The sequence below is a fragment of the Cherax quadricarinatus genome, chromosome 8 (genome assembly GCF_038502225.1).
Source record: "Cherax quadricarinatus isolate ZL_2023a chromosome 8, ASM3850222v1, whole genome shotgun sequence".
NCBI lineage: Eukaryota > Metazoa > Arthropoda > Malacostraca > Decapoda > Parastacidae > Cherax > Cherax quadricarinatus.
In genome coordinates this window covers 30,558,799-30,582,301 of record NC_091299.1, presented here as the reverse complement: position 1 = coordinate 30,582,301, position 23,503 = coordinate 30,558,799, and the positions used below count along the sequence as shown (strand labels likewise).

Sequence of the window (23,503 nt, the reverse complement as noted above, 5' to 3'; positions counted from 1 at the left end):
AGGACAACTTCAGGAACCTCAGATAAGCTGTCTAATTTATGTTTAAATTCTGGCCAGTAAATTTTTCATAAATGTAGGCAAAAGGGGGGGTCCTGTACATGACACATTAATCTCCAGTCAAATTGGTGAGTGTTATGATATTAAGATATTTTCCTTCTGTTGTATCAATGTATATATATATATATATATATATATATATATATATATATATATATATATATATATATATATATATATATATATATATGATCATTTAATATTTTTAATATACAGTCCACAAATTTATATATTTACCAGAATTCCTGGTGATGTATCTTTTATTTATAATTAATAGATCCAGAGCACTTGTGGATATGTCAGTGGTAGGTATCGAAGGGGGACCTTTTTGTGCGACCTAGGTGTCCCAAATTCCTACTTGTGTAACTGATAAATAATAATTATCTGTTCATTTACTGTTATGTACATTATGATACATTCAGATAAAAGCAATTTTCCACATTTAATTTGCTCGTTGGTCCTTCTTGAACCGGAGGTAATTAGTGAAGTCAATAATTAGTTAATTACTTAATAATTATATGTGAAATGACAGAAGGAGGTGGATGTTAAGTTCACAAATTTACTGAATGTGTAGTGGATTATAATTATTACAATATTAATTTGGATAAGTCAAGTGTAGCTAATTATATTAATGTGTATAATATTAATTTGCAAAGCCAAAGTGGCTAGAATTTATATTAATGTATTTGTATAATATTAATTTGATAAGACAATTCTGGCCAAGATTTATATCAGTGTATGTGTAATTGATATATTAATGTGTATAATATTAATTTTGCTATGCCAAATTCTGGCAAGGATTTATTAATTTGTATAATATTAATTTTGATAAGCCAAGTTTGGCTAAAGGTTTGTATTAATGCACATTTAAAATTATATAATTTTTTATATGTAATTGCTAAGGTCAAGTAGCTAGGATTTATTCAAAGGTAAGTTGTATCAGTGTTGTAAGTTGTAATCAGTCTTATTAATAAAGTTGAATTTAATACATTGCATCATGGCTGAAAATGAGGAAATTAATGTAGAAGAGAAACATATGGAATATAGAGTAAAGAAAGCATCACTGCAAGCTAGAAAAAGGCATGTAACAAAAACATACAATAAATGTTTGGAATTAATGAATCAAGAAACTGTGAATACTGATGATTTAAAATTGTATTTAGATGCTTTAGGTAATAGATATGATTCATACAAATTATATTACAACAAATATGAAGGAGATTTGTTAGTAAACTGTGTAGATGAGACTGAAGTAGATCTCATGATTAATCAGTATTATGAATTAGAGGAAAAGATTCTTTCTTGTAAAAGTCAGGCCTTGAATAAATTAAAATGTGTAAACCAGGCAGTTAATCAGTCTGCTCCAGCATATAATATGTCTTTGCCAAAACTCCCAGAATTATGTTTACCTGTATTTAATCCTGGAGAAAATTGGGAGGAATTTTAGTCAATTTTTAAAGCAGCTGTGCATGACAGGAGTGACCTAGCCTGTGTAACTAAATTATTTTACCTCAAAGGACAGGTAAGAGGAGATGCTCACATACTGATACAAGCCTTTCCCAATGTAGATGACTCTTACAAGGAAGCAGTTGACTTGTTGAAGGTCACTTATGGTAATATAGAACAAAGTAGGTTGGATCTAGTGAATATCATTGTTAATTTAAAATCTCCAGATCACACAAAGGTTTACAGCAGTTTAGAGTTAAACTGGAGAGCACTCTCAAAACTTTAAGTGATAAATATAATCTGAAGGAATCAGACTGGTTATTGAGTGCCATTGTACAGAATAAATTAAGCTGTAAAACACTTGAATGGCTCTCGAACAAATATCACAAAGGTTATTTTGGTCTGAAGGAAATAAGACTAGGTCTACAAGAATTAATTGTTCAGTTGCAGACCAGCCAACCAACTCATTTTAAAGATGCAACACATAATAGCTCTGAGGTATCTGTCAAGTTTCACAAAGGGAAAAATTATCCCAATGTTAATAATCAAAATTCATTTCCTAAAAAGAGTTGCATAGGTGCATATCAAGTAGCAGGAATCAGAAATAATGATTCTCCACAAGGTAAGAAGAATAAGTACCCTCCTAAAAGTAGCCCAGTTAATAAGAAACCAGTCAGAGAAAAGAGAGATTGTCTTTTCTGCAAGGGTACTCATTTTTCTAAGAATTGCAATGCATACAATTCATGGAATGATAAAGTTGAAAGACTGGAGGAACTTGACAGATATATCAGGTGTTTAGGTAATCACAAATTAGTTAATTATATAAGAAATAAGTTGCAGGAGATAAATATTAGCGACACTGTAATTTGGTCTGATAATGAGGTATGCTTACAATGGATTCGTAAAGGAAACAGTAAAATTATGTATGTACAAAACAGAGTCGCTGAAATCAATCAGATGCAAGAGAAGTATAATAGTTTGGGTCAGCATATGTTAACATTTAATCATATACCTGGTGAGGAGAATCCAGCTGATTTCTTGTCTCAAGGTTTATCTTATGATAAATTTGCAAGTGCTGTATCATGGTTTAAAGGACCGAGCTGGTTGGTAAATAAAGCTAATTGGCCTGTACAAAAGGTGTATATTGCTCCTGTTGAAATTACTGTGACCACCGCTCCAATAGTTTGTCCTTCCTTAGCCATTGATATAAATAGGTATTCTTCTTTACCCAAACTAATCGATGTAACTAAGATGGTGTTTAAATTTCTAAACAAGATGAATATTTCATATAAGTTTTCACATCCTCTTGAATTTTGGATAAAGATGGTACAGGAGGAAATCTATGGAAATGAGATTAAATTGATGATGGAAAGAAAAATTGTGAAAGGTTCCATAATAGAGAAATTGGGGCTGTATTTAGAGAACAGCGTAATTAGGTGCAGAGGTAGGTTACAAAATGCTGAATTGGGTGATTATGCTAAACACCCTATCTTACTGCCCAAAACTCATCATCCAACAAATTTAATTGTGCTAAATGCCCATGAAAATGTAATGCATGGTGGGGTAAGAGATGCCTTAAATTGTATTAGGGAAACTTTCTGGATTCCACAAGGACGGCAAAGTGTAAAAAGGGTGATTAAATCTTATGTAATATGTCGCCGTGTGGATGCCAGGTCCTATATGTACCCAGGTCCTCCACCATTGCCAAATGAGCAATTTGAGTCGTTTAGCAACGAACTCCGCCAGGCCGCAGTGTGGAAAATACTGTATAGATTTTCCAGAAATACAGTAGTTATATGTAAATAGACGGCCATACTGTATTTAATAAAAACTGTTATAAAAAATGGGAAGCCTGCACCTGCGCAGAAGGACACTCGCCATTTTGTTTGAATTGGACACTAACGATAGTGTATAATGGGAAGAATTTTTCGTGCTCTAGAGGTTAAAATTGGGTTGACACCTCTCAAATAGGAGGCGAAATTGTTGGATGTGCATTCCTGCATAACTTGAGTATCAGTCGACAGGACAGGACAACTCCAGGAAAATCAGATAAGCTGTCTAATTTATGTTTAAATTCTTGCCAGAAAAATTTTCATAAATGTAGGCAAAAGGGGAGGTCCTGTACATGACACATTAATCTCCAGTCAAATTGGTGAGTGTTATGATAGTAAGATATCTTCCTTCTGTTGTATAAATGTGTGTGTATATATATATATATATATATATATATATATATATATATATATATATATATACACATATATACATATATATATATATATATATATATATATATATATATATATATACAATACCGTGACTGGAACAATACACAAATAACCCGCACATAAAAGAGAGAAGCTTACGACGACGTCGTCGTAAGCTTCTCTTTTATGTGCGGGTTATTTGTATATAATCATTTATTATTTTTAATATACAGTCCACAAATTTATATATTTACCAGAATTCCTGGTGATGTATCTTTTATTTATAATTAATAGGTCCAGAGCACTTTTGGATATGACAGTGGTAGGTATCGAAGGGGGACCTTTTTTGCGACCTAGGTGTCCCAAATTCCTACTTGTCTAGCTGATAAATAATAATTATCTGTTCCTTTACTGTTATGTACATAATGATACATTCAGATAAATGTAATTTTTCACAAAAACCTTCGTTCAGAGCAGAGGCAGCCAAGTTCACGTCGGTGAAGGTGACCTTGAGCATAGACGATGCATTCGGGATTTTGGTAATTATTACAACCTAGGATTTCAAATGGCCTGTTATCCCAGGTGTAATGGGAGCAAATAAACACAGTAGAAAAAGTTTAGACTTATATTATCCTTCACCAATTTATAACAGCAATATGTACACTATGTACAGTGATAAATATAGTGCACTCCACGGTAAGCAAGGCAGAAATAGAAGCCACAAGATAGCAGACCGTGCTTCAACCAGCTCTAGAATGGGAATGACAAGGGCAGACAGGAGAGCGGTATCCACATAACCTCTGCGATTGCCAATCCCACCTTCTTATTGGCTAGAACCTGGTCACTAGTTGAACGATGGGGCCCCATCATCAACTCTTAGCAACCTGGTTCGCTGGTTGGGGGAGATAGCCTGTAAATGAGGGTGTGTCCATGCGCCGAATAAAGGTTACGTACTCTTTGCATGCCACACCCCCACCCCCGAGAAGGCTCAGGATTAGGCTGCCACCTCCCAGTGGTAACCGTGCCGCCATGGCACGAAATAATGGGACCGCCTATCCTCTCCACCATCCAACTCTTAGATAGAGCTCAGCTTTCCTAGTGACCAAAAGCCAAACCCTAAACTCAGAGTGAGACAGCAGTCAGATAGGCCAACATAGGTACAAGATACAAGCGGACGGTAGCCCGTATCCCCTCACTAAAAAAAAACCCCACATCAGGGGATAAAAAAAAAGAGCTTGAAAGGGGGGTTACCACAAATACATCCTAACCTAAATAAAATATTAAACTAGACTCTTGACAAAGAGTCTGCCAACACATTTTCTTTGCCGGCAATGTAATGAATTTTTATATTATAGGGCTGCAGCCTGAGCGTCCAACGCATAAGCCTTGTATTGTGATTCTTCATGGCTTGGAGATAGACTAACGGGTTGTGATCACTGTAGACTGTGACCACCTGCGATGTCTGGCCCACATAAACATCGAAATGCTCCAAAGCCATTACCAGCGCGAGGGCTTCTTTTTCAATGGTAGAGTAAGCTCTCTGATGTGGCTGGAACTTAGCTGAAAAGTATGCGATTGGCTGCAGCTCCTTGTTCCCGATTTGTAATAGTACCGCCCCAACCCCAGACTCACAAGCATCAACCTGTAATGAAAAAGGTTTGGAGAAGTCTGGAGACAGGAGAATGGGTGCAGAGCACAATAATCTTTTTGCTTTATTAAAAGCAGTGTTACAATCTGACGTCCAATTAAAGGGAACTTTATGACTGGTAAGAGAGGTAAGAGGGGCTACAATATCTGAGAAATTCTTACAGAATCTTCTGTAAAATCCGATCATGCCTAGGAAACGTTGAAGAGATTTCCTATCATGAGGAACTGGATATTCTTTAATCGCAAGAACTTTAGCAAGTTTAGGTGCAACATTACCACTACCTACTTCATGGCCTAGAAAAGTGATAGTGGCCTGGCCAAAGGAAGATTTAGATAAATTAACTTTTAATTGGGAATTCTTAAAGGTCTCAAACAGAGCTTTAAGTCTAAGTAGGTGTTGATCCCAAGTATCAGACACCACAACAATATCATCTAGGTATGCTGCCGTGCCTTCAAGTCCTTTAATAGCCTGATGGATGAGTTTCTGGAATGAAGAGGGGGAATTTTTCATTCCGAAGGGGGTAACTGTATACTGATAATGACCTCCTGGAATCACGAAGGCAGAGATTTCCTTCGCCTTATCTGTCAAAGGTACCTGATAGTAACCTTTAAGGAGATCTAATTTGGACACAAAAGTAGCCTTACCCACAGTCAATTACGTCATCCAGACGAGGAAGAGGGTAAGCATCTGTGATTGTGACCTCGTTCACTTTACGGTAGTCTGTGCACATACGAAACCCTCCATCAGCCTTTTTTTACTAGGATGCACGGTGAAGCCCATGGACTAGATGACTCCTCCACTAAACCATGTTCTAACAAGAAGTCTACTTCCTGCTGAAGTAGCCTTTGCTTTTCAGGATTAGCTCTGTAGGGGGGGAGTTTAATTGGTTTAGATTTTCCCACATCTACATCATGGTAACCTAACGTACATTTTTTCGGCACATCCGAAAAAATATTAGGATATGACTGTAGAAGCTCAGTTAAATTTGTTGCTTGTATTTCAGATAATCCATCCATTAACGGGCTAGGATCCTTGAGGAGGACAGAATTTGAAAGTTTAGTATTAATTTCAGAGATAGAGTGCAAAGAGTCAGAGTCGTCCTCAGAGGTAGAGGACAGAGTCATTACTGGGACTTTATCTGGTGTATGAAAGGCCTTGATTTGATTAATGTGGTAAGTTTTTGTTTTTGAGGTCTTATCAATGGGAGCTACCACATAATTTAAATCAGATAATCTACTTACAATCTGCATAGGTCCCGTATATCTAGCTTTCAAGGTGTGGCCAGGTATAGGTTCCTGCACCAACACCTTGTCTCCTGGATGGAAGGAGCGGAATTGTGCACTTCTGTCATACCTCTGTTTCATCTTACTCTGAGCTGTCTTTAGGTTAGCCGTGGCTAACTCACGTGCCACCTGCAACCTTGAAGACGGGTTGTAGAGTGCTGAGCTTACGTCTTCTCCCATCCATCCTTCTTTAAGCACCCGAAGAGGACCTCGTACATTGTGCCCAAAGATCAGCTCAAACGGACTATACCCTGTAGACTCTTGCACCGTCTCCCGTACTGAGAACAGCAACAAAGGTAGAGATTCATCCCAATCTGTCGGAAAGTGCATGCAAAAACTTCTCATCATTGTTTTTAATGTTTGGTGGAATCTTTCCAAGGCGCCTTGGGACTGAGGATGATAGGCAGTGGATAAGTTGTGAATTATCCCTAACCTAGTTAATACTTCCCTAAATGCTTTGGCAGTGAAGTTAGTACCTTGATCACTTTGTATAGTTTTAGGAATGCCAAAACAAGAAATGAATTTTGTTAAAGCTTTGAGAATAGCTTTAGTATTGATACTACGCATTGGGATCGCTTCAGGATATCTGGTTACTTTATCCATAATTGTAAATAAATACTGATTTCCAGACTTTGACTTAGGTAGTGGACCTACACAATCTATAATTAAATCTGCAAAAGGTTCTCCATCAGCAGGTATGGGTTGGAGAGGTGCAGGTTTAATGGAATGTCCAGGTTTTCCAACTTGCTGACATTCTCGGCAACACCTAATATGATTCTTCACATCTTTCTTTAATTTTGGCCAATAAAATTCTTTTGTAATTCTATACAAGGTTTTTGTAATTCCTAAGTGACCTCCTAATGACGTATTATGAGCTATATTTAATATCTGAGGTCTATACTTGGTTGGAACCACTAACCTGTCGTATAATTGCCGGCCCTCTATCTCCTTACCAGTCTCAGTGCAAACCAAATAATCATTTTTAACTTCATACTTGACTGGATGACCCAAAGAGGACTTACCCATGGCTGCCTGAAAAGCGAATTTTAAAGAAGGGTCCTTTCGTTGTTCCTCCCGGAAGGACAGTCCCTCGGGCATGGAAACAGAGACATCTGGTAATCCTGCAACCTAGGAATAGGAAGGCTTGATCGGGGTCTGTTCACTTGATCTACGAGGCTCTGGCCAGTTTTCCTCGTAAAACAATGTGGCTATTCCGAGATCGGAGTCGTCCAAGGATAGGTCAACATTCTCTCCAGACAACCCTTGGGAAGTTGCCCGAGTTATGGCCAACACCGGAGAAGCATTAATCATTATAGGTTCAGGACACGAAGTAACAGTAGTAATGTTATTACCCAGTAATAACATGGCATTTTTCATGGGAAATCCTTTTGAGATACCTACAGTCAAGTACCCAGTGTAATATTTGCACTGTACATAAATTTTATGCAAAGGAACTGAATATATAGCTCCTCCATAGGCTTCCAATAAAACTGAGGAATTCAAGGAAGTATTCTCTGAAAGGGGTAATATTCCTTCTCTGACAAGTGAGCAATATGCTCCAGTATCTCTAAAGGTATTTACTTTAGTTGGTTCTGAGTTTTCCTGAAGGGAAATAAGACTTTCGCAATAATAAGGGGCCATACCTTTTTCTACTTCTCTAGGGGACATGTTACTAGGGATATTAGAGATTTTCCCGATGGGTTGAGGTTTTTGGGGGCAGTTGGAACTGATGTGACCTACTTTATTGCACCTGAAGCAGACGACAGGCTTGCCCTTTACTCCCTGATGACGTTGCAAGTGGTGTCGTTCTGGCTGGTGCCTCTCTGGATATTGTTGTCGAGATGCTCCATAAGTAGTTTGCCTCTCCGCAGGGGGACCATATGTTGAGAAGCGTGGCTCACCAGGTGACTTGGTTGGATGACGTAGACGCTCTCCCTCCGGCTGGCACTTCATTCTCCAATGTTGTCGATCTCTGCTCACGCCAGACTGTTGAAAAGAGAGACGGGACCGCTCGGACAAGGAGCGGTTCGTTTCGAAGGTATCAGCCAACCTGGCCGCCTCCAATGCAGTGGTTAAGTCACGATCCTGCAGAAAGACACGAACCTCTGGTCCCACAGACTCCAGCAGGTTATCAATCAGAATAAGCTGCACCAGCTCCTCAAAGTTAGAGACACCACTCGCTTTATACCAGCTGGTAAAAGCTTTGGTTTGCTGTCTCACAAAGTCCACCAGGGATTGACCAAGCTGCCGCCTGTTCAATTTGAAGGTCTGACGATATTTAGCTGGGATACATGTATATGCTCCCAACACTGTGGTCTTCACTACTTGATAATCAGAGAATTCAGCGTCAGTTAATACCGACGTAAATTCCTGTGCCTTACCCAATAATGCTGTATGAACCAACGCTGCCCAGTGCTGTTCCGGCCACCTCAAGGCTCGAGCCTGATTTTCGAAGCTTTCGAAAAATTGCTCTGGTTCGGCCTCATTGAAGCGGGGAACAAGCTGTACTGCTTTTTGTAAACTGAAATCGTTTACAGAATGCGAAAACTGCCTCCTTTCTCTTTCCCTATCAAATTCTTCCCTTGCGAATGCTCTCTGTTCCCTAGTTTGCTCCAGCGTGATTTTTGCCAGCTCAAGTGCCAACGACGCTGATTCACCTCGAGACAACCCAGCTGCACCATACTGACCATTTTGCTCCGTAGGTGTATCATCTTCCTCATGCGAGAACATAAGAGTTTTTTCCCTAGCTCCCGTAGAGGGAGGAGTTTGATGTGCCATCTCTTCTTCAATATGTCAGCAATAAGTGAACGCAGTTGCGCAGCTGTGAGAGTGCGTTTATAGGGAATGCCAATGGAACGAGCAATTTGCCAACAACGCTGTAGGGACAATTTAGGTAGGTTATGCAAAGTATATGCCGACACCAGGCGTCTGACTCGTCTAGGTGGCATAAGTTATTCGCTATGCACAGTACGAATACCCCAACGTAACACGTTAATTTGCAGAACACGCTTAGCTATGCACAGTACGATTGCAGAATACGCATACAAGCAAAGCCGACTGCACACAAGATTGACCGTAGCGAAGCGAGCACACTGAACAAGCTAGTAGCGAGCTGCTGAACGATCACACAATAGCAAGGCTGATAATAAGCAACTGACACGCAAAATTTGTAAAGCGAAGCGAAACAGCAAGCTACACAATGTTCCTGCTACAAGCTTCACCCTAAGCTCAACCGTTTCTCTAAGTCCAGCTCTCGGACAGGCTACCCATATTACAACCTAGGATTTCAAATGGCCTGTTATCCCAGGTGTAATGGGAGCAAATAAACACAGTAGAAAAAGTTTAGACTTATATTATCCTTCACCAATTTATAACAGCAATATGTACACTATGTACAGTGATAAATATAGTGCACTCCACGGTAAGCAAGGCAGAAATAGAAGCCACAAGATAGCAGACCGTGCTTCAACCAGCTCTAGAATGGGAATGACAAGGGCAGACAGGAGAGCGGTATCCACATAACCTCTGCGATTGCCAATCCCACCTTCTTATTGGCTAGAACCTGGTCACTAGTTGAACGATGGGGCCCCATCATCAACTCTTAGCAACCTGGTTCGCTGGTTGGGGGAGATAGCCTGTAAATGAGGGTGTGTCCATGCGCCGAATAAAGGTTACGTACTCTTTGCATGCCACAGTAATGCTATCAACAGTAGCCCAAGTATTTTGCGTTTCAATGGATGACTTGAGTTCAGCAGTTGATTGAGAAGTCGGAATCTTGTCCAATTTTTTTAGGAATACTGATTTTCTTGCCCTGGGGGCAGGAGAGGATGTAACAGTAAATACTTGAGCAGTAAGAGTAGTGGTGGCTTCTGTGGTGAGTAACTTCTCTGCTTCAGCATCATCGTGACATACAACAATGAGTGCTTCTTTGAGTGTCAAAATAGAGTTGAATTTAACATGCAACGCTCCCTGCACAACAGTTGCAAGAGCAAGCTTCGTTGAATCATCAACGGTACCACTTTTTGGCTTGATCTTTACACGATTTGCGTAGCTCATCGTGCAAGTCAAGGCGAAGACGATGCTGGTAAAGGTTCCCCTCCCCAACGGGGATCGTAGGGAGAGAGAGTAAGTAAGGAGAGCTGCTATGACCTGCCAGGGCGAGAGTCAAAAGCAGAATCTGTGTCGTGTGTCTGTGTCCTGACAGACTTAGGGAGCAAAAAATAGCGTTAGGCTTGCCTACACTAACAATGCTTTTTTCTGTCGCGTCAGAGATCACAGTCATCCTATTGACTGGTCTTCTTCTAAAACTGTCTTCCCTACTTCCAACTTTCCAACAGTCACCGTCTAGTTAAATCCTCCCTAATACACAACTTTCCTTGTATGAATCTTAGTCCTGGCTTCGTCTCTGTAGATGCCTTCCTCTCCCACTACATTGTAAAATGCTCCAAACTTCAGAACACCCGTGACCTAACCTGATTCCTCCTTTTTTCTTCTCCCTCTTCCCCTATCCTCTTTCCTTTTTCTCTTCTGGGTTGTCTTTCTTTCCTCTGCCTTGTGCTTCTATTCCTTCATTTATTTTATCCCCCCCCACCTCTGTGTTCTCGCTCTCCCTCTGTGAGCACCTAGCTCCCTTGCAGTGTTCCCCGTTCTTAGTATTTGACTGGCTCCTCCTTCTTACTTCCACACTACTACTTCCTTCCACCACCGTTGCTACTACTACTACTACTACTACTACTACTACTACTACTACTACTACTACTACTACCACTACCACTTCCTGCCTATAAATACCCATCCTGCTCTACTTCTCGTAAGTGTGACTTTGTAAATGGTCCAAGTCGGACCGAAACGTCGTCCTAAGCTCCTCTCTTCTATGTGCGGGTTATTTGTGTATCAGTCAGAATAACCGTTTTTACAACACAGCTGAACCCCTTTGAAGGAAACTTCTTCACCGTTATTTTACATAGCAACAAACCTACATGCCCATTCCAAACACGTTCTTTTCAAATCCCACCTCTTCTCAGCAATCTCTACCTAACCCTTCGCGTCACTATGCTCCTTATATATACTTATGTTCTCATACCTGAACTGATAAAGTCCACTGTGTGGACGAAATGTAGTCAGTAAAGGATGTCATTATAGGGTCAATTTTTCCACAGCTCATACATAACCAGGAGAGTACAAACATAATTTACGTCCGTTCGCAAACAATATCATTGTCCCAGACGGTGGTAGAATAAAAAAAAAAAAACAGTTTCGTTGCCATGACTTGCTTAGTCTTGTTGTTAGTGTTATCCATAAGTAGTTAATGCAGGCAGCAGTCTTCACAAGCAAGTAGGCGAGCAACAGTATGATGCTCGCACTACGTCACGTACAGCTCTCAAAAAAACATTGTTGACTCACCCTAACTTTGGTAATCATTGCTGAATCCACGGTATAGCAAATTGTTTTAGGTAACTTAAAAACAGATAACCATAAATAGGTCTAAGGATACTTAACAAATGATTAAGTAAATAGCGTTATAAGTTATATAATAAATAAAAAAAATAAAAAATAATGTATCTCCTCACTGTACCATTCACTGCTATCTAGTGTCTCGCAGTGTCCTACATTCTGCCATAGAGACAGGAGCTACCGTGGCAGCTAATTCTTTGGTTTTGTGGAAGCCACAAGAGCTGCTGTAGCAGTGAAGACTTGTGTTGTCCCACACAGTTCTGCAGTGGAAGCTGGATCAGTTTTCCAGTCTTACAACATACAACACCTAAGGAACATAAACATCTTGAAGTTCAGAAGCCTTTACTGATATACTTCTCCTTGATTCGGAACACTTTCAGTATTAAAACTTACACGCATAACAACAATGTCCAAGTGCAGACTGACCGGCGATACCAAGGTGGAAAATAATGGGTACTGTAATAGAGCTTTTTATGAGGAGGAAATGAGTGAAAGTGTTCAGCGAGATGAAGACACTTGCATTGAGATGGAATATCTGGAAGGAAAAGGCATCACCTCGCCAGAATTCGACGCTACTGTTTCTGATCTTCGTAATAGACCACAATGCGAGAACACTGTCATTTACACTGTCTGGAATGGTGTCTACAAAGGAGAATCAGATGCTAAAAAGAGGGAAAATGAAAATCACAAGGAAAGTGTCATTAATGCAAAAGAAGAGGGCCAAAAGCAGCATCAGATTTCTCCGGAAACGGATCATCACCCAGGAGCCCCAATTTCCGAGAAGCCTCCAGGTCCTCCGAGACCCGCAGCGTCGAACATCGCGAAATTCGACAGTGAAAAAGACAATTGTACTAATGGTGAAGATAAAGAAGTGCCAGACGGAGGCTGGGGCTACGTGGTCACCGCTGGATGTTTCATCAATATGGTGAGGGAACACAAATTCGTGGTTTGTTCTATTTAATCCTTTTTTTGTCATCCGTAAGAGTACCATTTTACATAAGAAGCCTAATATTTAAGATGGGTTTTAACTCTGTTAATCTATCGATAATTTTTTTCTCCTTCTCCTTCTCCTCTCGTGTACTGTCGTCACGTGAGGTCACAGACCCTGAGCTGCTTTGGGGATTAGCGTGGACGGTTACAAAGCATGGCTTGCTTCTGCAGTGTTTTAAAAACTGAGGTTGGAGAGTTGAAGGAGGAGGTCTTGCTTCTCCAGGAGGAGATTAGGAGGCTGAAGGTCCACCTCAATGGGCCTGGGAGAGAGTGTGAGGTGGTTGGAGATGTGGGGAATGAGGCTTCTAGCAGTGAGGTGCAGTCTGTCTCTCACTGTGAGGAGGCTGTAGGTGGGGAGGTAGCAACGGCTACCAGCAGTGAGGTGCAGCCCAGCACCTGCTACAAGTGGCGAGTTGTTCACAGTAATGGGAGGCGCATCAGAGTAAGGAAAGTTAAGAGTGAAGATCTGAAGGTAGGAAATCGCTTCTCTGTTCTCCAGGATGAATGTACTTCAGTGGCCAGTGAAGGTAAGGGTACTACTGCCCCTGCTAATGAAGGTAAGCGCATTCTTGTGGTTGGTGACTCTCAGGTAAGATATGTTGACCGTGCTTTTTGTAATAGGAATAAGAAGATGAGAGATAGAGTGTGCTTCCCTGGAGCTGGTGTTGGGGACATTGTCAACAGACTGGATAATATCATGTCAGGTAATGGGAACAAGCCCATTATCTGTCTCAGTGCTGGTGGAAATGATATTGGGAAGGGTAGGAGAGAAGAGCTGCTAGATAAGTACAGGTCAGCTATAGATTTCATTAAGTCTAAGGGAGGGATCCCAATCATATGTAGCATCTTGCCTAGAAGGGGAGTAGGAAATGAATGGTTGTCTAGGGCAATTGGTGTAAATTGCTGGCTAGACAGATACTGCAAGGAACTTGCAATCCCATTCATTGACAACTGGAACAAGTTTTATGGCAAACATGATATGTATGCAAGGGATGGGGTTCATCTCTCTGGGGCAGGGGTGGTAGCACTTGCAGACTCGATTGAGAAGGCCATTGGTGAAATGCCTATGATTTTAAACTGATGGAAGATAGAGGTATGGGTGTGTGTGGGAAACAAGCAGGTTGCAACACTAGGGTTGGAAACAGTAAATGTATAAAAGGCATTCAGCATGAAGTTATAAATAAAGACAATAGAACAGGTCAGCAAACAAAGGGGGACAGCAGAGGGCAGCAAGGGACTAGCTCCCTTAAGGTTTACTATACTAATAGCAGGAGTGTTAGAAATAAGATAGATGAGCTAAGATTAATTGCAAGTGCAGGAAACATAGATATTATTGCTATAACAGAGACCTGGCTCAATCTGAAAGATAGAGAGATGCCCTCTGAATGTCACATACAAGGCTATAAATTATTCCACACTGACAGGGTCAACAGGAAAGGTGGTGGAGTAGCGATGTATGTCAGAGACAATTTAAATTGTTGTGTTAGACAAGATATTAAATTAGAAGCGTCAGCCACTGAATCTGTTTGGTTACAGCTTCTCGAGGGCCGAGAAAAACTAATTTTGGGTGTGATTTACAGGGCCCCAAATCTTGATAGGGAGTGCAGTAAACTTCTATGGGACGAAATTCGTAAGGCATCTACATACGAAAATGTTGTGCTAATGGGAGATTTCAACTATAGACAGATTGACTGGAGCAATTTGACAGGAAATTTAGAGTCGGGTGACTTTCTTGATACGATCCAGGATTGTTTTTTAAAACAGTTTGTGACAGAGCCAACTAGGGGAAATAACCTCCTTGACTTGGTTCTTGCCAGTAGGGAAACACTAATTAATAATCTTGAGGTTAATGATGAGCTTGGGGAGAGTGATCACAAATCACTCAGTTTTAACATATCATGGAATTCCCCTAATAATGGCAATCAAGTCTCCGTCCCTGACTTTCGCTTGGCTGATTTCATAGGACTGAAAAATTACTTAGGTGGGCTGAACTGGAATGACCTGACTAGGGGTCAGGTAGGTGGTGATGGTTGCCGATATGATGCTTTCCAGGGCATAGTTCTAGCTGCTCAGTCAAATTATGTTCCAAATAGGGAAATCAGATCAAACAAAAATGATCCTAAATGGATGAACAATAGATTAAAATATTTGATTGGTCAAAAGAGAGGCATATATAGGCAAATCAAAAGAGGAGAGGGGCAATTAAGAAATCGATATATTCAGTTAAAGAGAGAAATAAAAAAGGGAATTAGAAAAGCAAAAAGAGATTATGAGGTTAAAGTTGCAAGAGAATCGAAGACTAACCCAAAAGGATTCTTTCAGGTATACAGAAGTAAGATCAGGGACAAGATAGGCCCACTCAAAAGTTCCTCGGGTCAGCTCACTGACAGTGATAAGGAAATGTGTAGAATTTTTAACACATACTTCCTCTCAGTTTTTACACAGGAGGATACCAGCGATATTCCAGTAATGATAAATTATGTAGAACAGGACGATAATAAACTGTGCACGATTAGGGTCACAAGTGACATGGTCCTTAGGCAAATAGATAAATTAAAACCTAACAAATCCCCAGGCCCTGATGAACTGTATGCAAGGGTTCTAAAGGAATGTAAAGAGGAGCTTAGCACACCTTTGGCTAATCTTTTCAACATATCACTACAAACTGGCATGGTGCCAGATAAGTGGAAAATGGCAAATGTGATACCTATTTTCAAAACAGGTGACAGGTCCTTAGCTTCGAACTATAGACCAATAAGCCTAACCTCCATAGTGGGAAAATTTATGGAATCAATAATTGCCGAGGCAGTTCGTAGCCACCTTGAAAAGCATAAATTAATCAACGAATCTCAGCATGGTTTTACAAAGGGGCGTTCCTGCCTTACGAATTTATTAACTTTTTTCACTAAGGTATTTGAGGAGGTAGATCATGGTAATGAATATGATATTGTGTATATGGACTTCAGTAAGGCTTTTGACAGGGTCCCACATCAGAGACTATTGAGGAAAATTAAAGCACATGGAATAGGAGGAGAAATTTTTTCCTGGATAGAGGCATGGTTGACAAATAGGCAGCAGAGAGTTTGCATAAATGGTGAGAAATCAGAGTGGGGAAGCGTCACGAGCGGTGTTCCACAGGGGTCAGTGTTGGGCCCCCTGCTGTTCACAATCTACATAAACGACATAGATGAGGGCATAAAGAGCGACATCGGCAAGTTTGCCGATGACACCAAAATAGGCCGTCGAATTCATTCTGACGAGGACATTCGAGCACTCCAGGAAGATTTGAATAGACTGATGCAGTGGTCGGAGAAGTGGCAGATGCAGTTTAATATAGACAAATGCAAAGTTCTAAATGTTGGACAGGACAATAACCATGCCACATATAAACTAAATAATGTAGATCTTAATATTACGGATTGCGAAAAAGATTTAGGAGTTCTGGTTAGCAGTAATCTGAAACCAAGACAACAGTGCATAAGTGTTCGCAATAAAGCTAATAGAATCCTTGGCTTCATATCAAGAAGCATAAATAATAGGAGTCCTCAGGTTGTTCTTCAACTCTATACATCCTTGGTTAGGCCTCATTTAGATTATGCTGCACAGTTTTGGTCACCGTATTACAGAATGGATATAAATTCTCTGGAAAATGTACAAAGGAGGATGACAAAGTTGATCCCATGTATCAGAAACCTTCCCTATGAGGATAGACTAAGGGCCCTGAAACTGCACTCTCTAGAAAGACGTAGAATTAGGGGGGATATGATTGAGGTTTATAAGTGGAAGACAGGAATAAATAAAGGGGATGTAAATAGTGTGCTGAAAATATCTAGCCTAGACAGGACTCGCAGCAATGGTTTTAAGTTGGAAAAATTCAGATTCAGGAGGGATATAGGAAAGTACTGGTTTGGTAATAGAGTTGTGGATGAGTGGAACAAACTCCCAAGTACCGTTATAGAGGCCAGAACGTTGTGTAGCTTTAAAAATAGGTTGGATAAATACATGAGTAGATGTGGGTGGGTGTGAGTTAGACCTGATAGCTTGTGCTAACAGGTCGGTTGCCGTGTTCCTCCCTTAACTCAACGTGACCTGACCTGACCTGACTAGGTTGGGTGCATTGGCTTAAGCCGGTAGGGACTTGGACCTGCCTCGCATGGGCCAGTAGGCCTTCTGCAGTGTTCCTTCGTTCTTATGTTCTTATGTTCTTATGTTCTTATGTATTTGTTTGCAGTCATGAGAAAGTTTGTAATCTTCGTGAAGGTGATTCAGGATGCGGATACAGGTTACCTGGCTACCTGAGGTGACTGGTGACTCGTCTCAGTAAGGTGACATGACAGCAGTTATACAGCTAATTTCTCTCTTCCTACATCAATATAACTCAGGGTTTAAAATATGTAAAAAAAAAAATGATGACAGAATTAGCCTGGAGAATGTCGCAGGTTGAGGTTGTTCGTTGTAAAACTACCCCCGTAATTCACTGCTGTTTCTGATGATTTATATCTCATTATCTGCCACTCCATTCGAAAACCAACACATTGGTGTACGTTACTAGGAGAAAATTTACTTAGGTACAAACAGTAAAGAATGACAAAAGGAGAATAATGTATTGTATATCTTCTTAACAAATAATGAATATCTTGTAGGGTTGACGAGTTAGGTTCTCCTATTGTATTTCCAACAAATAATGAATATCTTGTAGGGTTGACGAGTTAGGTTCTCCTATTGTATTTCCAACAAATAATGAATATCTTGTAGGGTTGACGAGTTAGGTTCTCCTGTTGTATTTCCAACAAATAATGAATATCTTGTAGGGTTGACGAGTTAGGTTCTCCTATTGTATTTCCAACAAATAATGAATATCTTGTAGGGTTGACGAGTTAGGTTCTCCTATTGTATTTCCAACAAATAATGAATATCTTGTAGGGTTGACGAGTTAGGTTCTCCTATTGTATTTCCAACAAATAATGAATATCTTGTAGGGTTGACGAGTTAGGTTCTCCTATTGTATTTCCAACAAATAATGAATATCTTGTAGGGTTGACGAGTTAGGTTCTCCTATTGTATTTCCGCGCGTCAGGTACCGACTAGGATAATTATGTAACATTGTGTATATTACTTTATCTCATGTTGCTTTAAACTCCATTTTACGGAAAATTATATAATACTGCATACATATTTTTAATCTACTTGTGCTTAAATATTATGTTTGGTTTGTTACTTTACATAAGACTGAGGAAATTAATGTTCTCCTGTTAAAAAAACCCAGTAAGATGCTCCACTTACACAAAGTAGTGACGTAGTGCACCTCGCTTCGTTGAATATTTTACCTGGCTGTGTATGATGTTATTAATGAGCAGACTGCCATAATTAATTTTAAAAAGTGACTGTGGAATTCAGCGTATTACATGTTAGACACATGTGCAATATCTGAGTATCTTAGTTGTAGAATTTTCTCCAACCAGTGGCTTTATCAATACAAGGACATAATCTGAAGACTGTACAAAAGATGAGGTAACAGTCCCTAATCCATGGAGTTGGTGAAGTGCACCGTAGTCTTCAAGACTACTGTGCTCTTCAGTAACTCCGAGGCTGAGGGACTGATTACCTCATTTTTTGTACATATTTCAGAGTAAAGATGTCCAAATGCTGCAGGTTTCTAATTCTTCACAACAATTCGTGAGGGAGTGTCTCAGGGTGACCCACTGGGAAAGACGTTGGAGAGAACTGTGCTGGATGTTAGTACTGGAGGCCACTTCTGTAGTGATGGTTGGGGCAAAAGGTTGATTTGTCAGGAATAAGGTGTAATGATGAAAAATAATGCCTTATGTAATAAGTGTACCACTATTCGATCTACAGATATGTTAGGAATGGTAGATGCTGGTTCAGTACTAAATAGGAAGTGCTGTCTTCTTCACTGTTCTCACAACTAAGTTTTTTTTATTAACACATCGGCCGTTTCCCACCAAGGCAGCGTGGCCCGAAAAAAAACTTTCATCATCATTCACTCCATCACTGTCTTGCCAGAGGCGCACTTACACTACAGTTATAAAACTGCAACATTAACACCCCTCCTTCAGAGTGCAGGCACTGTACTTCCCATCTCCAGGACTCAAGTCCGGTCTGTCGGTTTCCCTGAATCTCTTCATAAATGTATGTTACCTTGTTTACGCTCCAACAGCACATCAAATCCTAAAAACCATTTGTCTTCATTCGCTCCCATCTAACACGCTAACGCACGCTTGCTGGAAGTCCAAGCCCCTCGCACACAAAACCTCCTTTAACTCCTCCCTCCAACCTTTCCTAGGCCGACCCCTACCCCGCCATCCCTCCACTACAGATTTATACACTCTCGAGGTCATTTTATTTCGTTCCACCCTCTGTACATGTCCAAACCATCTCAATAACCCCTCCTCAGCCCACTGGATAATAGGTTTGGTAATCCCACACCTCCTCCTAATCTCCAAACTACGGATTGTCTGCATTATATTTACACTACACATTGCCCTCAGGCATGACATCTCCACTGCCTCCAGCCTTCTCTTTGTTGCATCATTCCAACCCATGCCTCACACCCATACAAGAGTGTTGGTATAATTATACTCTCATACATTCCCCTCTTTGCTTTTATGGATAAAGTTCTTTGTAACCAAAGACTCCTCAGTGCACCACTCACCTTTTTCACATCATCAGTTCTATGATTCACCTCATCCTTCATAGACCCATCTGCTGACACGTCCACTCCCAAATATCTGAACACATTCACCTCTCCCATACTCTCTCCCTCCAATCTGATATCCAATCTTCCATTACCTAATATTTTTGTTAGCCTTTTGTATTCCACAGGGTCCTCCCTAGTCCTTCATTCGAATGCCTGAACATAGACAAGACGTATGTCTGCACCCAACACTGAACTGTACCTAGTACCTTGTATACCTAGTATACCTAAATATACATTGAAGTAAATAACTAACGTCTCTCTAACTATTCTACAAGAAAACACCAGCTTCTAATATATACATGAAAATAACAACTATGTTGATTATTTCAAAAAAAATTTAATATCCCAGAATGTCAATAAAATACTTTAAAACCTAAATATTACCCAGGCTATATATTCCGTCTTTATATATTTTACACTTATCAATTCTATAATCATCAGAGAAGTCTGCTGGTAGGTAATCACTTATATAAAACAAATACTAATAAAAACGATAAATAAAAACCATAGAGTTCGTGTTTTTGTTGCATTACTAACCTTATAATTTGTAGAAGATAAATATTTAAATACATTCTGTATTTAGGGCTGCGATAATATTTTCATTAATTTCAAAATATAATTTATATTGAAAACTGCGAAAAGAATGCTATATAAACTCAGTGGTTATAATCATAACCTTAATGTTTACACAGGTGGACTGGTAAGCTAGCGGAAGGCTCGGTCAGATGATCAGGAAACACTTGTCCTGTTTCCTGACAAATCTTATCTAATCTGCTAAGTAAATGTAAAGAATGGAAATAAATGGTATTAAATACCGACACAGTGGAAATATAAACACATATGCAGTATAATGTGATCCTTTATTGACAACGTTTCGCCCACACAGTGGGCTTTTTCAAGTCTCACACAGATGTGTGAGACTTGAAATAGCCCACTGTGTGGGTGAAACGTTGTCAATAAAGGATCACATTATACTGCATATGTGTTTTTAAATGTAAAGAATGTCGAAATTAGTAGGCCTGTTTTACTGTACTTCCATGCCTCTTTAATATTATGTACAGAACAGTACTATACATTGTATATGTATTCTGAAACTATGAGATGTCATGTTTTCTCTCTCCAGAATATTGCAAACATCTATGGTCCTTGTTTTGGCGTTCTCTTCTCCTCATTTTTGCTGGACTTGGAAACATCGTCAACCACAATCACGTGGATCTATAATATACAAAGCTTCATATTTAGCTTGGCCGCTCTGTTCTTAGCACCGTTGGTGGATAACTTCGGGTGGAGGCGGGTGGCAGTCACAGGCGGAGTCCTCTGTAGTGCTGGCTTGATAACCTCTGCCTTCGCAACCTCAGCTTGGTTCCTCGTACTCTCATATTCTACATTGGGAGGTGTGTGCTCCTGGCGTATGAATACTGCTTTTACAAATCTGCAAACATTATGTATAAACTTTTATTTTGAGAAAATATAAATATACCTAAGTGTATGTATACACGAGGGCATACCCATATTATCATAAATGAACGCATACGCATAATTATTCTAAATAATCTTCTAATTTCAGCTATTGGTAATAGTGCGACAACTGTAATACCTTACATAGTCTTGCCAAATTATTTCAAACGGCGTCGTGGTCGAGCCAACGCCTTCATGATTGGGGGAATTTGCACGGGGCAGATGCTTGGGCCGCCCTTGGTTACGTACCTGCAGGAGAAGTATGGGTTCAAGGGCGCCACTCTCATCATTGCCGCTATCATGCTGAATGCCTGTGCAGCCTCCGCCGTGTTCCATCCAGTAGAGTGGCACACCGAGAACCCTGGTAAACTTAGTAAGTTTAGTAATAAGAGGTCATCAAGCCGTAACCAAGAGTTTGGTGTCAGTGTGACTCTTGTAAATATAATCTATTCTACTGGTAGAAATTTCAAGATTCTCCAATCAATGCGAACTGTTATCTTCGCCGTAGGAAACTGCTTTCTCCTTAGCAGTTACCTAAACTTCTTCATGCTGATTCCGTTCGTGATGGAGGCTGGAGGGTTCACGCAGGAGGAAGCATCCTGGTGTATGTCTGTGTCTGCATTGTCCAACCTGGCGACGCGTCTGCTAGTGTCCTCTCTGGCGGACTGGTCCTGGTTCAGCATGCGTGGCTGCTTCATGACCGGCATCTTTGTCGTTGCCGTCTCCACCGCCGGTAAGTTAAATGAGTCTTCGGGCCGGAACTAATGTTAGCATTTTAAACCTTTCAACTAATGTGATGACTAGATCATAAATAAATTTGAAGATACTATGGATATACTAAAGGTTAGCAGAATATTATGGAGAGCCTTAACTGAACATGAGAAAGGTAGACAGAAGGTTGGCTGGTACAAGTCTATGGACACTCGAGGGTCATTGTGGCTGCATGTAACCTGCTCACCACCAATCAAGAATATATGAATCCCAGATATAAACGTATTGAGATTAAAGTAAACTAAAAGTGTATCTGTAGTGAGCTACGTATCTCTCAAGAGAGCTAAAGTTGTCACAACATGTGTAAAAGAATTAACAAATAACAAGAAAAAGAAAGAAAATCCCCAAAAAGAAAATACTTCCATTATCATTCAACACTTTCACCTCACTCACACATAATCACTGTTTTTGCAGAGGTGCTCAGAACACAACAGTTTAGAAGCACAATATATCCCTCCAAACTGCTAATATTCCAAACCCCTCCTTTAGAGTGCAGGCATTGTACTTCCCATTTCCAGGACTCAAGTCCGGCTATATAAAATAACCGGTTTCCCTGAATCCCTTCACTAAATATTACCCTGCTCACACTCCAACAGATCGTCAGGTCCCAAATACCATTCGTCTCCATTCACTCCTATCGAACACGCTCATGCACGCCTGCTGGAAGTCCAAGCCCCTCGCCCGCAAAACCTCCCCTACCCTTCCTTCCAACCTTCTCGAGGATGACCTCTACCCCGCCTTCCTTCCCCTACAGATTTATAAGCTCTCCATGTCATTCTACTTTGATCCATTCTCTCTAAATGACCAAACCACCTCAACAAACCCTCTTCAGCCCTCTGACTAATACTTTTATTAACTCCACACCTTCTCCTAATTTCCACACTCCGAATTTTCTGCATAATATTTACACCACATATTGCTCTTAGATAGGACATCTCCACTGCCTCCAACCGCCTCCTCGCTGCTGCATTCACAACCCAAGCTTCACACCCATATAAGAGTGTTGGTACTACTATACTTTCATGCATTCCCTTCTTTGCCATAGATAACGATTTTTGTCTCCACATATACCTCAATGCACCACTCACCTTTTTTCCCTCATAAATTCTATGATTAACCTCATCCTTCATAAATCCATCCGCTGACACGTCACCTCCCAAGTATCTGAAAACACTCACTTCTTCCATACTCCTCCTCCCCAATTTGATATCCAATTTTTCTTTAAATCATTTGATACCCTCATCACCTTACTCTTTTCTATGTTCGCTTTCAACTTTCTACCTTTACACACACACTCCCAAACTCATCCACTAACCTTTACAATTTTTCTTTAGAATCTTCCATAAGCACAGTATCATCAGCAAAAAGCAACTGTGTCAATTCCCATTTTGTATTTGATTCCCCATAATTTAATCCCACCCCTCTCCCGAACACCCTAGCATTTACTTCTTTTACAACCCCATCTATAAAT

The 23,503-nt window shown here is 40.2% G+C and overlaps 1 protein-coding gene across 1 annotated transcript; it reads left to right on the top strand.

Annotated features, from left to right (window-relative positions):
- The first annotated feature begins 12,365 nt into the window (after nucleotides 1–12,365).
- On the top strand, nucleotides 12,366–22,142 carry LOC128705109 (monocarboxylate transporter 2). Its single transcript, XM_053800327.2, has 3 exons — nucleotides 12,366–13,020; nucleotides 20,927–21,197; nucleotides 21,371–22,142. Exons 1-3 carry the CDS (start codon nucleotides 12,502–12,504, stop codon nucleotides 22,024–22,026), a joined length of 1,446 nt encoding a protein of 481 aa, XP_053656302.2. The 5' UTR covers nucleotides 12,366–12,501; the 3' UTR covers nucleotides 22,027–22,142.
- The last annotated feature ends 1,361 nt before the right edge of the window (nucleotides 22,143–23,503 follow it).